Source organism: Anomalospiza imberbis, chromosome 12, assembly GCF_031753505.1.
Source record: "Anomalospiza imberbis isolate Cuckoo-Finch-1a 21T00152 chromosome 12, ASM3175350v1, whole genome shotgun sequence".
NCBI classification, from domain to species: Eukaryota; Metazoa; Chordata; class Aves; order Passeriformes; family Viduidae; genus Anomalospiza; species Anomalospiza imberbis.
Genome location: NC_089692.1, coordinates 20,445,719 through 20,461,039, shown reverse-complemented (window position 1 = coordinate 20,461,039; position 15,321 = coordinate 20,445,719). Strand labels below are relative to the sequence as shown.

Below are 15,321 nucleotides of genomic sequence, written 5' to 3'. Positions count from 1 at the left end.
GACCTCCCCGAGTCCCCCACTCCCCTAGAGAATTCCACAAGTTCCCTTTGGCAGGAGTTTACCCCCTGCTGCATTTTTCCTTGTTTCTAACACGTTCATCCCATTTCCAACGCTGACCCTTGGTGCCGTGGCACAGACGCCCTGCCCGGGGCACCACGGCCACCACAGCTGGCACAGCTGGTCTGAGCAGGAACACAAAGTGCTCACAGGCTGCCACAAAGGACTAAACAAGCCCAAATGAAAACAAAGCCCCTGAACAAACACAGCATCCCACTGCTGTTTCCTTTTAGCTTCGATAGAACGGAGCTGCCCCGAGCCCCCCTGAACACAAAACCCCCAACTCCTGGAGACTCAGTCTTGCACTGATGAGCAATCACCAGCATTTCCTGTTCTCACCTTCCACCTACAGCTCAGAGCATGCCAAGCAACTCCCTCTCCTCTCTCCTGCTCCCCTCACTCAGATCCTTGTCTGTGCTCCCTCTGCTCTCCCACAGTGGCCCTGGAAAAGGAACCCAACAGTTTGCCAAGCAGAGGCACAACAAAACAGGAATAAAAATCCATTCGGACATATTTTCCTTTTAGAAATTAGATTCTAAATCAAAATATCAATGGAAACTTTAAAAAATAAAAGTTCAGCTTATGCAAGTGAGGGGAATGTCCACTGACACAGCTGCCCAGAGTTGGCGCTTCCAGTGAAAACCTGCCGGGGTTCTGTTTAACTGCTCATGCCTTGTTTTATCTCAAAACCACGTGGGAAGCAGCCACCCTGTCAGTGATTAGAAGTAATCATCATCACTGATCAGAGAGTGGACATCCACTTCAGAACAGCCAGCCCGGAATTACTTCTCGAACTAGATTTGTGTTAAAATAAGAGCGAAGCGTTTGGCTTGCTGCAAGACCAGGCAGCGAGGAGGCAATTAATACCAAAACAACTGCTAATTAAGCACAAAGCACCAGTAACTCCGTGCCAGAGGAGACGTTCAGCTCAAACTGTGCACTGAGTGTTGGCTCCGTGGCGCCTGGGTGGGCTCTGGGCACACTCAGGGTAGAAGCTGAGGGGACGTGGGGGGGTTGGCAGCTCCATCTCCCTCAACTCTCACCTGTGCCCACAAATGGGTGCTCTGGGACCCCCAGGGATGCTGGATTGACACACACTGGTACCTCAGGATGCTCCCTGTCACCCAAAGGGCCCAGACACGACGCCGGTGCTCCTGGAACACAGGGGTCAGAGAGAAGCTCTGCTGCCCAGCCTCAACTGCTAAAAATGTCACAAGTGAATGTTCAGGGCCCTGGGAAAACACAGACGTGGCTCAGGCTGTGCTCCCTGCCATGACACCCTGCAGCCTGTCCTTGAGCTCTTCTGGGGCTGATCCAACCCCTCCACCCTCAGAGCTGCTGCCGAGCACGCGCCAACCGCTGAGCGACCTCTTCAGTCACACAAATACTTCTTGTAACCAAATCACATGTTCAAAGTGTTGTACATTTAAACACTGACCTAAAATGAACAGGTAAATTTAACACGAGGAAGGGAAGGTGTTTCCAGAAGGGAAAACTGGGATAGCACAGCCCTTGGTTGGTTTTTTGTGTATGTTTTTTTCTCTCTTCTCTTCGTAAGTGACCTCAAAGACGCCCGCAATTCAAACATACCCTTCCCTGGAGCTGTGGCAGGCTTGGGATGAGGTTCTCTTCTGGGCACCCATCCTGTTCCACGGAGAACTGGTCCCTGGTGACTTGGCACTGACCAACAAATGGATAGAGCCCTTGGGAACAAGGAGCAAACTGAAGCAGCGCGCGAGGGAATCCGTCGTTCCTGTCGCTCCTTCTGTGTCCAACGGCCCCAGGTGACACCCAACAGCTCATCCTGGGACACAGATCCTGCAAACACCACCAGTTCCTTTCCCAGTGAGTGCCTATGGACTTCCACGGCCCTCTGGACGTTGTTGGGTCCATTGTTCTCAGCCTGAGCAGCCCCACACAGCACCTGGGCACTGCGGGGGGCTGCTGCTTTCGCGTTGTGAACCATTACAAGATGTTGGTAATGTTTTGTCTTAGCAGGGGAAAAAAAAAGTAAAATACAGAAAGAAGAAAGCTGGGTCGGGGTTAAAGCAGCTCTGGACATGATGCAGCAGGGAATTCTTTCTGTCCTGATTAAAATTTCCAACGTTTGAGCATAATCATAAATTAGGAGTTAAAACACAGAGGCGCTAATAATAAAATATTAAATAGGCAATGAGAGTGGAGAAAAGCTGAATGGCTCATTCTGAGGGAAACCCCAATATTTCAAATTTTATATAATCCTAAATGCCTCTGGGTTTCCTGGCTAGGCTGTGAGTGAGGGACACACCAAACACAGAGCGAAGCTTCTCGTGGCCAGCTGGACCAACACTGCCTGATGGAATGGCGAGAGATGAACACGTTATTTATGTTGCAAAAAGTACTTAAATACTCAATAAAGACATAACAAACCCCACCCCACCCCACTGTTATCAGACGCCACGTTGTGGTAGAACATCAGACAAACTCACAAATTTACCACAAAAATGTGTGGCAAAAAGAATATTTTATATATATGTATATATATAAATTTTTATATTTATGCCAATGTACTCACTCAGTACAAATAGCAAAATAGTTATACCATTTCCTAAATACAAAATATAGCTTTCCAAAAAAATGAAACACACATTAGATATAAACCATCCAAAACTTGAACGATTGAAAACTGTATTCAAAATTAAATGACCCAGAGCAGGTCTCTTTCTGAAAAGTTCCCTTCATATCGGCAAGAAGCCTTACTACTGAAAACGTAATTCAATGCCTCTCAATGAGAGAGAGAAAGAGAGAGACAGAAAGAGAAAGTGAACGTCGTGACAGACCAACAAACGGGGGAAATCCAGGAAAACCAACAAAAAACTCTACACGGCTCAACTACGCACACGAGTTAAGGGGAAAACACACAGTAAACAGACTCGAGGAACTTAAAAAAAACCCATTTACAGACTGTTCCTTTGTTATTTCAAATAACAAAATGAAGAATGACGTGATACCAGCTAACTCTACCGAGGCGGAACGGGCGCCGCGGGAGCGGCTCGGCTCCGGCGGCAGCGGGAGGAACACGGATCTGAACGAGGCTGTAGTGAGAGATCACACACTGTCTGGAGAGTTGAAGCACCCAAAAAATCCACAAGCCTCACAATACACCTGCATGGTCTGGAGTGGGTTGTTTTTACATTCGGTAACATCAGTCAATGATTTATTCCTTTGTTAAACATGACAATCTAGAAACCAGACTTGGGGCTCGGTGGTAGAAAAAGGAAAAATCACTTCAGAACTGCGATGAGCTCCACGTGCTACAAAGATGCAACAGCTCGGGATGAAGTGACCTTTTAAGAAGGCTTAAAAATGATGCAATTTGCCCCCTACTTGGAGTAAAGCCAAGCTGAAGATTTCCATCAGTCACAGCTGGAAGTGGCGGGTTAAGGGGGATTCCTGCAATTAGAAGGTGGTGGAGAAATTGCTTCCTCTCTCCTTACTCCTTGATTATTTGTCAAAGCTTCTACTGACTAAGTAATTTACTGCCAAGGATTCCTAAAAGCTGTTTCTTTAGCTTTAAAGCCAGTAGGATATTTATGTCTTTAAAAAAAAAACAAAATACAAAACTGAGGGAGAGAAGGAAAACCATGGAAAGAGTAAAAGGGAGAAGGCTGTTGGGAACAGCTCATGAGGCTTTACAGAGCTCCAACCCATCAGTCAGAACGAGACACAGAGGAGTCCCTTCCTCAGCCACACAGAATGTTCTTTTCAAGCTGAGGTGTTTTAGAGAAGATTTTAAGATCAACTGGAAGTTCCTCTTCATTTCTTCATTTTGTAGAGCCACCAAACCCTTGCTCTATGTACAGCTCCACATCACCCCAGTTTCCACGGATGTGGAAAACCGTAAATCCCATTCTCAGATGGGAACTGGTTATTCACAGCAGCAATTCTCTGCTTGGTTATTACCGTTATCAGCACTTGCAATTCATAAAGGGTGGGTTTGGCTCTCCCACTCCGTGTCAGTCGAGGGATCCCTTCACTTACTGACAGCTGAGTCACTGCTCGGGGCAGAGGCAGCCGCTGTTTCTGCTGCACGAGCTTCCCGAGGGAAAAAAAAAGATAGGAAGAAAGAATAGCAGTGAAAAAGTAAACGTGGTAACATGGATTACCTTCCAACAACAATAATAACTGACCAGATATGCTTTAAATTCCAAGAGCCCCCACTGCAATGAGGTTTATGAACCTGGTAACAGCCCAACCCCACGCCCCAGTAACACAAAGCATAACTCCTCAGCATTATTGGCACTATGGAGCCCAAACTCCACGGTCATGGCCTCAGGTCTGCCACTGGCCACGCGTGTGCTCTTAAAGAGGCCACATTTCCACAGAAGCAATTGGTTCCACGCAGCCTAATCCAGAGTTGGAAGGTCTGAGAGGATCTGGGAAATCGTCGCTTTTTTTTTCTTCACGGAATTTCTGCGTGAGAAAACAAGCAGAAAAGTCAGGCATAACTAACCACAGTCCCCTCCTCCTTCTGTGCAGTGCCTTCAACTTCAGGGTGTTCCTCATGAGCAGGCACTGAACTGGGGGTGAGGAGCAAGAGAAGCTCTGGAGAGACTCCAGACTTCATACACAAAACCCCTTTAGACTAGGGCATGAAGTGTATCACTCCAGTGAAAACTCAGGGGGGATTTAGGACAAGATCACCCCAAGTTACCACAACCAGCTCTGGACTCCAGAGTCCTCCTGGTTCCTGGTGCTCATTTGTAGTCAAAGGCTCTTCCCCTCTCTGAAAAAGGCACCTTCTAAAAGCAGAATGTCTCCTAGCAACAGCTGATGCTGTTGGCTGTTTCTAACACAGCCTCAGCATGTGGCGCACTCAGGAGCTGCCACATTCCACCAAAACTTGTTTTCACATTACATTATTGTAACCCAGGGGAAGAGTTCAGAACAGTTCCAACCTGAGGTGTTACTTACTCAGTGAGATTTTTAACAACAGTCATGTTTCATAAGGTTTTGATCTGCCAAGCTGCCAGTGATCCACTCTCCTCCCTAACAAAGTACCAGACTCTCACGGCAGATGACAAAAGGTAGGAAAAATGAACAAGACACAGTCTCAACTGTTTCATACAAGTTCTGACCTCTGACTGGTTTTAATAACTTCATTCTGGTATTATAGTCTTAATTCAGCCTCAGTGGTGTTTTAGCTGACCTCTTGAAGCACGGTCACACACCGCAAGGTATAAATGCACTGAACAAAGCTCCTGCATGGCAGCAAAGAACCCAGAGACCCAAACTCACCACTTGCCTAATTAAAATGAGCCAGCCATGTTGTTCCCCTGGTTCTGCAAGGACACGAGCAGATCATCTATCTTCTCCATGTTCTGGTTGGTGGCCATGGCCGAGGGCAGCGGCGGGGTCTCGGGGAGCTGCTGGGACAGGAGCGCCGGCACCGCGGGCTGGGCCTCGCCCTGGGGCTGCCCGGGCTGGCCCATGGCCATCAGCTCCTCCGGCAGCGCCGCCGGCCCGGGGGGCAGCAGCTGGCCGCAGTCTGGGGGACAGAGGGACATTTCAGTGCCTTGGCACGGGCCAAGAGTTCCCACAGCAAAGCACACGGCACGGCCCAGCCCCAGCCATGCACCCACCCTGTGAGAGCTGCTCCAACCTGTTGTAAGCAACACCTGGCACCTCTCACTGCTGGGGCCCACAGGCACCCGCAGACCTCTGCACACAGAGAAAGGCTGTGCATCCCACAGAACTGCTCATGGAGGCTGGCTCCAGAGAGGACATAAGGAAAAGTGCAGGTTTGTACTGGTAAGTGCACTTTAACAGACGCTTTTCTGGACTCTACAGCTTCTAAAATCCTTACTTTCCTTCAGCAAGGTGAAGAGAGGCAACACATATATTGTGGAAACCAAAAGCAGCAAGAGAACTGCTCTCTTAGGAGAGCACAATCATTCCTAGATTAGATATTAGTGAGAGACTCTTCCCTGTGAGGGTGCTGAGGCCCTGGCACAGGTGCCCAGAGCAGCTGGGGCTGCCCCGGGATCCCTGGCAGTGCCCAAGGCCAGGCTGGACAGGGCTCGGGGCAGCCTGGGACAGTGGAAGGTGTCCCTGCCATGGCAGGGCTGGGATAGGATTTGCTTTAAGGTCCCTTCCCACCCAAACCACTCCCTGCTTCCATGGCAGCTCTCCACCTGGTAAGCTCAGCATCGGGCACTGGTCACTTACTGCTCTGGATGCCGAACAGGAATATTCCCGAGGTCTGCTGGGATGGGGCAGGGGAATTCTGCAGCTGGTTGATGGCACCTCCCGCCGTGTTGTGGAACAGAGGAGCCTGCTGCTGGGGAGGAGAAGCAGTTCCTGGCATTCCTGCCATGCTGTTTTGGGAGGAGTACATGGGGGACTGCTGCAGCTCCGGCTGGCTCATGCTGTTCTGCAGGGCAGACATGGAAGCTGAGGAGATGAAGAGGGTGACTTGTTGCTCTTGAGAACTTGGGGACCCTTGGACCAGCTGAATCTGGGGCGAGTTATGGAAGATGGTCGGCTGCTGTGCTTCAGCCTGGTTGGAGCCAGGATTCTGGAGAGAAGACACTGTGGTCTGACTCTGGAATTGCATGGGCTGCTGTTCCTGATTCATCGAGGCCATGTTGGACTGTGGATGAAAAATGGACTGGCCTTGTTGCTCCTGATTGGTGACCGGGTTTTGGTTTGGATTGAAAATCATGTTCTGCTTTTGGGGGGCCATTGTACCCATTGCATTTTGATTGCTGAACATCATGTTCTGCTGCTGCTGCTGTTGCTGCTCCTGAGATGGAGGGCTGCTCTGGATAGCAACAATCGAATGCTGAGGCTGGAAGATGGCTCCTTGTTGGTTCTGAGGGATGGAGCTGGACTGGATGGAGCCCAACGACACTTGGGACTGAAACAAACCCTGCTGAGCTGGCTGAGTCTGGGGCTGCTCCTGGGGAAGCATGGAGCTCTGGATATGAGAGATCTGCGTCTGCTGCTGGAAAGAAGTCTGCTGTTCAGTGTTTGCTGCTGTCTGAAGAGGAGAAATGGGATTTGGGCTTGTAAAGAATGACATCTGCTCTTCCTGAGTGGCAGGGTTGCTCATGGAACTCTGGGAAAGGAACATGTTGGCAGACTGCTGGTCTTGAGGCACCGAGGAGCTCTGCAAGACACCCATGGCATTCTGTGAGTGGAACATCGGGGGCTGCAGTTGGTCAGAGGAATTAGTGTTGGTCTGGTTGTGGACAATGGAATTTGAGCTATGAAAAAGGGATCCTTGTGTTTCCTGGGGTATATTCTGAGTGTCACCAATAGGGTTCTGAGAGTGGAAAAGCTGAGCTTGTGAGTGTGGAGACTGTTGGATGAAGCTTCCTGACTGAATTGACATGATTTCTCCACCTTGCTGGAACAGACCCCCGCCCTGCTGCTGAGTACCACTGGCCTGGACACTCATCATGGTCTTGGTAGATGAGAAGAGATTAACCTGGGACTGACTTTCCCCACTGTGCTGCATCTGAACCATGGTCTGAAACACAGAGCTCTGCATCTGTTTGCTCTGGCCCGAGGCCTCTTCTCCCTCTGCAGAGCTCGAGGGCTGGAACATGGCAGCGCCGTTGGTGGAGACCGGCTGCTGCGCGGGGGCGGCCGCCTCGCCGGCAGACACCCCCGGGGACGAGGAGAACAGCTCACACTGCATCTGCATGTCCTCGCTGGTGGACAAGCCACCCATCATGTGGGACGCCCGCTGGTACACCGGGGACTGCTGCAGGGCTCCGTTCCCCGCCGTGCTGGAGGAGAACAGATCCGACTGCATCTGCGTGGCCGCCTGGCACATGTTCTGCTGCATGCCCATCACCATGGCTGCCGACGTCTCCATGGCCTGCTGCTGCTGCTGCTGTTGCTGCTGCTGGTTGGACAGGGCGCCTTCAGGCTGGGAGTGAACGTTCTCAGCTCGTCCAGGCAAAAGGTTCTCCGGTCTGGAATGGACAGCTGTGTCTGAGGAGGAAAACATCCCGGGATTCACGCTGTTCTGTATCTGGCTGACCTGCTGAAAGATATCTGCGTTCAGCTGATCCTGGACATCCTCGCTGCTGTCTGAGCCCGAAAACAAAACGGAAGATAACTGCTGCTGAGCTTCCAGAACCTGCTGCACCAGGTCAACGTTCCTGCTGCTGCCCGTGGCGGTGTTGGTGGGGAAGTTGCCAGCCTGGAGCTGCTGGATGGTGTTCTGGAGCTGACTCACGCCGCTGGCCGACGAGAAGATGCTCGAGGAAATCTGCTGCTGCAGGGCCTGGGCCGGCTCCGAGAGCGTCGGCTGCTGTTGCTGTGAGGCATCAGTCAGCTGTGACAGAGTCACCACTGTGCCATCCGACTGCAGCACCTCCCTGGGCTGGGAATCCCTCGTCTGGAACTGTGCAGCCTGCTGCAGCAGGGTATCGCTGTTCTGCAGCTGGCCCGGGGCGGACACTGCGGAGAAGCTGCCGGGCTGGGAAATGTCCTGCGTCTGGATCGTGCTCAGGGTCTCTGGGTTGTACACCTTGGGCTGGATTTGCTGCTGGTTTTCACTTTCAGAAGGTAAATGGGAAGCAGAAGTTGATATGCCAGACATGCTGTTTTCCAATGTTTGCTGAGTTGGTCCAACCACATTTGAAGCCTGAAAAGAGCGAGACATTAGGTAATTTATAAACTTACTGGGGTTATGCAAATACAATTTCCCAAAATCCCCGATGTCCAGGGAAGATCAGAGGGAGATGTGAGATGTGAAACCCAGACACACCCAAACTAGCAAACAAATGATCAGCAGTGGAAATGCTACTTCAAGGATGGAATCACGACACAATTTAATGAAAGCAATGCTAAGAACTGATTAAAGAATATTCCTACAGTAATTTACTAGTTCTGTGTCACAGGGTAAAAATCCCCATCACAGGGTCACTAACCCATCAATCTATCTGGGGGCAGGAACCAGGTGAGTTATCAAAGGAAACTGTGTGTTTTACTCATGCTCTGTGACTGTGTTTTGCCCAGACTGATCCTGGACATGGCACTTTCCCTGTCTATTCTCCACTACTGCAGCATGGACCAAGGAGCAGATGTAATTAAACAGTTATCAAAGGAAACTGTGTGTTTTACTCATGCTCTGTGACTGTGTTTTGCCCAGACTGATCCTGGACATGGCACTTTCCCTGTCTATTCTCCACTACTGCAGCATGGACCAAGGAGCAGATGTAACTCAGAGTCTGAAAGCTGCTGTGCTCAGCCCCCACCAAACTCACCTGAACTTGGGGGGAACGCATTTTTGTGCACTTACTTCCATTGGAGCCACATCTTCGTTCTTGATCATACTGCTTGGCATGAGTGGAGTTATCAAGGCACTAGGAAGAATGTTCACCTTCTCCAGGTTACAGCCCGTGGCCTTCACTGCTGCAGCCACAAACAAAACGAGAACAAGAGGGGCGATGGTGAAACCGTTCCATAACACCCTTTAAGTAAATTACAGAATTACTCTTCGACGTAAAGCAGCAGATCTCCCCACCCTAAGCAAATTTAAACCTTACAGTAACGTGGCAGTAAAACTCCTGCACATGTGTATAGAGTGAGGAAGGACAGAACAGAGCAAGTACATACAGCAAACAAAATTCTCTCTGGTTCAGAGTCTACCTGGAGCAGAAGAGGTACGGGAATGAAGCATCAAAGAGGAGCTGACACAGAAACCCCCATGAGAAGGTAAATTCAGATTTATTGCATAAATTAACTGAGGATACGAAGGAACAGCAACAGCACGTTGTGTCCCAAGGAGCAGCAGCTGTTCTCCTGGAGCACTTGGGATCTTCCCTCAGTTAAGCTCCACGCTAAATTAGATGGATGTCAGGCTTGCCCTGTATATTAGTTTATATATCTGCTTAAATTAACACTACACAGTTTCTAATTCTTTGCATTAACTGCAATCCTAGGTTTTTTTGTTATTCTTCACTTGCAAACATACTAAATAAAGATTAGACTGCAGAGCCTAATGCATGAAAAATGAAACAAAAATTAGTATTATTTTTTGCCTTTTTTTTTTGTTCTAATTAGCTTGTACTAAAATATACTGATAGGAATATTGTTATAAAGCAAGTTTCAGAGTCAGAAAACAAACCTCTCTGTAAGAATAGGGCCAGATTTTTATAAGCACAGATTTATCACAGGATGTCTGATTCATTTCACCAAATCTGGGTAGGAATTCATAGTTAAATTATTGAGAACACTGATAAGAATCAATTTAGTACCTTTTATAGCCTCTTCAAAAGAACAATGTTGGGCTGGGCTGGAGATTTCCTTCTTCACATTAACATTCAGAGTCCCAGCTGCTGAGACAAAACACATTGAGAACTTCCTTACGTTAAATCAGCAAACAAGCCAAAAAAACACAAAGCAAACCAAAACAATTCCTTATAGCTTAAAGAAATTCAGGTTCTTTGAAACCCACACAAACCTTTGCACTGTCTATTGTGATACAGATAAATAAATAAACTAAAATACATGAAGTGGGCAAATTGCAGCTTTCCTCAGGATAAGGCCTGGTGGGATTTCTTGGTTTATTTGGTGCATTGTATGGGATATGTTGATTTTTTTATCCTGCTCAGCTTCGTTTTGATCCTTAAACTAGAAATGGATGCTGCTATATAAGAAAAGCTGTCACGAGACAGCTGGAATTTAAAGTATTTGGCACACAAACGAGGAAAGCAAAGCCTTTAGATTTCATTATGAACAGAGCAACACTGGCCAGCAAGAGGGCTTTGGGAAGATCCACGTCACGCAGCATTCCCCGCGGAGCGGGTGAAACGGCCACTGCTCCCCCAGCGCACCCCACACACCTGGCTCTGGAGTGTAGGTGAAGGGCTGCACGTCGTGCGATCTCCCAGCGTTGGTCACCACGTATATTCCCACAGAGACAGCTGAGGTGATTTGCTGGTCGTGATATGGTGGCACCTTCACAATAAGGTGATTCTGCAAGGCAAAAGGATCACATTTTCTCACTACTGATCTTAATGCTACTTACTGGCATCAAAAGACAGAAATAGGCTGATAAAACACCACAAATAAAAGCCCAGGGCACTGGGGGCAATGCACATGTGGGATACTGCCCTTGGAGATGGGACCAGGATGGCACTTTCCTGACAACCAAAGAGTCCCTAAAGAAACTTATTTGAGTCAAAAAGAATAAATATTCTGTAAAACATTTCAAAGTGGAACAAAAATTCAGTAAGTTATAAAGACTATGCTGCACACACAATCTCCTTCCATGGAAAACTGCTGGGAAAACTGAATCGGGCCTTTTAGTTCCATTGTACACAAGGGCAAAGATCTGCTCAGCAAACCCACTGTGGGATCCAAGCTCTCAGTTAGACACTGAACAATCATACTGATGTAAACCCAAAATCATATTCCACCAGACTCACAACAGACCTTATGTGAAAAGAAATTAGTATTATTTCTAGAAACGCACAGAAAGAGGGAAAGGCTTGATTAATTTTTCTTTGGAAACCAAGTCAGTGTTATTTTTTAAATTAAAAATATAATTATAATAATAGTAGTAATAATAATAATAGTAGTAGTGATAATAAAAGTAGTGGTAATAGAAGTAATACAGACATACCTGATGAAATAATTCCATGTCAATTTCAGCTTCTGCCTTCCAAGAATTCTCATCTACATGAAAATTAAAAAGCCTAGGTCAGAGCAATTTGTTTCAGTGCCTTTGACTCTGCTCCTCAGTCTGCTCTCCCAGCTGAGCTTTACCCAGCAGTGAAACCCCAACCCCAGGCTCTGCTCAGCACCCCAAGCCAGCCCTGCTTTCACACTAACCGGAAACATTCTCTTGGAAAATCACTTTTGTTCCCTTTAGGAAGTTCTTGCCAATCAGAAAAACTTCCTCTTCACCCTTCACTGAACAGCTGTGGAGACTTTTCTTTAGGATCTCTGGGACTCCCGCTGGCTGAGCTGCAAGGGAAAAAAACAGAGTTGGGAATCAAGAAAATATCAACATCCAAACCAAGCCACTTTTACTTACAGGGTTACGAAGGGAAAACTAAAACTCCTGAGCGTCTTTCTTTATCATGCATTTGATGACAAACTCTTCAGAATATAACCGTTTCTATTATTTCCTCACCAAACATAATGAGCTCACAGAAATCACACTCAGCTCAATGATCCACTAATAATCTTTTTCCTTTTCTCCTGCACTTACTAAATCTTCAAGACAAAACTGCCAGTGCTGGAGCCAAAGCTCAACAAGTGCTCAGGAGAGAAGGAAAAGTGGTGCTGTAATTCCCTGGTGTAGAGTGATTTCCAGAGGCATCAACCCTTAGACACACCTGAAGCCTACCTGCAAATTCAGCCTCTGGTCATAACACTTTATTTTTTTGTGAAACTCATTTTGTTCTGCTCTGCAAAAGAGCAGAAGGAGTAATTCCCCTATTACCTGGGGGGCTTTGCACAGTTTTTTTACATGACACAGTTTTCTGTCTGGTGCAAGAACTAACCCAGAGCTTGGAGCAACCTCTGGCAGGGGGTGGAATGGGATGAGCTTCAAGGTCCCCTCCAAATCCTTGCAAGACTCCCATCTCTGGAGTTGGGAATTTTAGCAATTTGAATCAAATAAGCACGCCAAGAGGATGTGGTTTTACAGACACACATCCCTGGATGCCCCTGTGCCAGAGGTCCAGGTGATGATTTATATCATTCTTAGCATAAACTGTCACTGCTGCAAACCATTCCTACTCTGCTTAAACCTTAAACCAAATAGGACCACGTGTGCTAAATACAAATGAGCACTGCAGACAATTTAAACAGAGACACATTTTAAAATAATGTGCTTTGACACATTTAATATAAAATAATTCAGGTTTCTAGTGAAGGTTCCTCAACCACCTTTTCTCCTCACCACAGCTTCCCGGGGCACACACACCAGACTCATGTTTCTGCACTTGCCTGGCCCACGTTGAGTGTTTAATAACAATATTCTCTGGGCTTACTACACAGCAGAACATACATCCTGTACCACTCCAAATTATTTAATGACCTTTCAGAAAGGATTTTTCTACAACTCTGGCTGCAGGTTCCCAGGCAACCGTTACGCAACGACTGAATATGCTCAAGGCACATGAAAAGAGTAACTGGATTTAGGTTTGCTAACAAGTTAACAAAGCCTATTTAAAACACAGCCCTCAAATAAAGAGCCTGCAGCTCCTTAATGCCTTTTCTACGGTTTCAGGAACATTATAAAACACAACATAAACAGGCTCTGATGAGTGTAAATGCAAACCTTGTTATGAAGGTGCGTTACATACCTGTAGCAAGGTTTATGTAGCAAACCAACCCAGTGTAATGTGCCTGAGGAGATGATTTATATTCAATAAACAACACGTTTCATGCCATTTTGATCAGCCAGTACCCATGTGCCAGCACTATTTGCTTGGCCAAGGTCTACTGCAAGTCCCTGTAGCTTTGGCATAAGTTAAGACAGAAGCACAGAGTCCTGGAAAGAGCTGCAGGAATTCCCCTCTCAACCTTCACACCATGATCAGTTTTATTCACATATTCCCCAAAGACACAAGTCTGACCAGAGTATTTTGTTTCTGTGATCTAAGACTTCCAGCAGTGGAGACACTGTAAAATTCCTGGGCAACCTCTTAGCAACTTACACAATTGAGAATATTTTCTTAGCAAGTGACCAAACCCCAGCCTGCCAAAAACCAAACCAATTTACTCTCTGCATCAAATACAGCTTTTTTTAGCTCAACAGCCTATTTTAAAATCAGTCTCTCAGTGCTTCATCTCAGACACTCAGCTTCCACTCACAATAGCAAGTTTTGGATTGTTAAAGAAAACATCAGGTGATTTCCACTCCCTTTTTCTTCTATAGGTGAAATAATTTTAACTAGAAAGTTACAAACAAAAGAGATACAGGAATGATTTTGAGATTTTATAGAAAATGTTTTTATCTTAAATCCAAAAATTAGTATCAGATACTCTATTACTGCGAAATACCACCACGGTCTACCGAGTGGAATGGAGCTGCAAAGATGACTGCACCTCTAAAAAATAACCCCCCAAAATCCCTTTTATACCATGGCAAGAGCACAATACGAGTGCCCAGGAGCTTCTTTACTATTTCCACGCACAGACAAAGCTTTCCACCTCATTCATCAAGATAAGGGGTGGAACAAGATGAGCTTTAAGGTCCCTTCCAGCCCAAACCATTCCATGATTCCACAATCCCCTTTTCCCTGTTGGTCAGCGGAACCTCCCCAGCCAAGGCAGCCATCTGCGCTCCTGCTAAACAGAGCAGTTTAATAAAGAGCTATAAAAAGTTTTGTTCTTGCACTGAACCAGAACAGATTCAGCCTCTGGCCCACACAAGGACCACAGCTGAGAGAGCCAGGCTCGCTGACTTACTGCAAGTCCTGTCTAGCACTGAAAGCTGAGGCATGAATGTGACAATACAGAGGAGACTCAAAGTACTGTCGTTTTTCAAAGCAATCACGACAAAAATGGTGAAATTTTAGGAGGCAAAAATTCATTGAACTGAAGGTCAGGAATTGTGTAACTATTTTTCAATACTGGACAATAATTTTCACTATTGCCCCACCACAAATACAGATCAATCCACTTGATTTCAGCTACAGCAATTCTGAAATTATCACAGATTAACACAGGGTAGGTTTTTTACCCCTCAAGGTATTTTCACAGAATCACAGCATCATTTAGGTTGGAGAGCATCCAGTCCAAGCTGTGCCTGATCCCCACCTTGTCCCCAGCCCAGAGCACTGAGTGCCACATCCATTCCTTCCTTGGGCACCTCCGGGGCTGGGGACTCCAGATCTCCCTGGGCAGCCCTTGCCAGTGCCTGACCACCCTTTCCACGCCGAGATCACACTAAAAGCCAGACCCCTCTATTCTCAGCTCCTTGTTTTGACACTCACTGCACAGAATTGGGGAAGAAGGCGTCTGCAGGGTCAGGGTGGAGCCGTCCTTGCGCGTGATGTTGACGCGAAAGACGAGCCGAGCGCGGGTGCTTTTCTTCTTGGAGCCAGCAATCCCTATCCTGGCTTCCACATCAGCATTCCTCAGCTTCAGGATTCCCACACAATCAACCCTAACAACACAAAACAGAGCAGAATTTCATAGTTTAGTAAGTTCAGCGTTTTTAACAGTCTCTCAAGTAGTTTCATAAGCCAGAGTCAAAAGCCTTGAGGTAATTACAGAAATGTTATTAGATTTCTTTTTATTTAC

At 47.1% G+C, this 15,321-nt stretch overlaps 1 protein-coding gene across 12 annotated transcripts in view; it reads right to left on the bottom strand.

Moving 5' to 3' along the window:
- Positions 1-3,640: 3,640 nt before the first annotated feature.
- The window catches only part of NFAT5 (nuclear factor of activated T cells 5), a 49,902-nt gene continuing 38,221 nt past the window's right edge, over positions 3,641-15,321 (bottom strand). For 9 of the 12 annotated variants that reach the window (XM_068203276.1, XM_068203285.1, XM_068203281.1 and 6 more), the window contains 9 exons: positions 15,012-15,184; positions 11,893-12,027; positions 11,684-11,736; positions 10,902-11,034; positions 10,314-10,394; positions 9,356-9,468; positions 6,265-8,698; positions 5,335-5,584; positions 3,641-4,509 (listed from right to left, as the gene is read on the bottom strand). In XM_068203276.1, coding sequence (XP_068059377.1) covers positions 5,346-5,584; positions 6,265-8,698; positions 9,356-9,468; positions 10,314-10,394; positions 10,902-11,034; positions 11,684-11,736; positions 11,893-12,027; positions 15,012-15,184 — 3,361 coding nt within the window. In that variant the 3' untranslated portion in view covers positions 3,641-4,509; positions 5,335-5,345. The remainder of the gene's footprint in view (positions 4,510-5,334; positions 5,585-6,264; positions 8,699-9,355; positions 9,469-10,313; positions 10,395-10,901; positions 11,035-11,683; positions 11,737-11,892; positions 12,028-15,011; positions 15,185-15,321) is intronic. The other 3 variants (XM_068203278.1, XM_068203277.1, XM_068203279.1) reach the window with 3 other exon arrangements.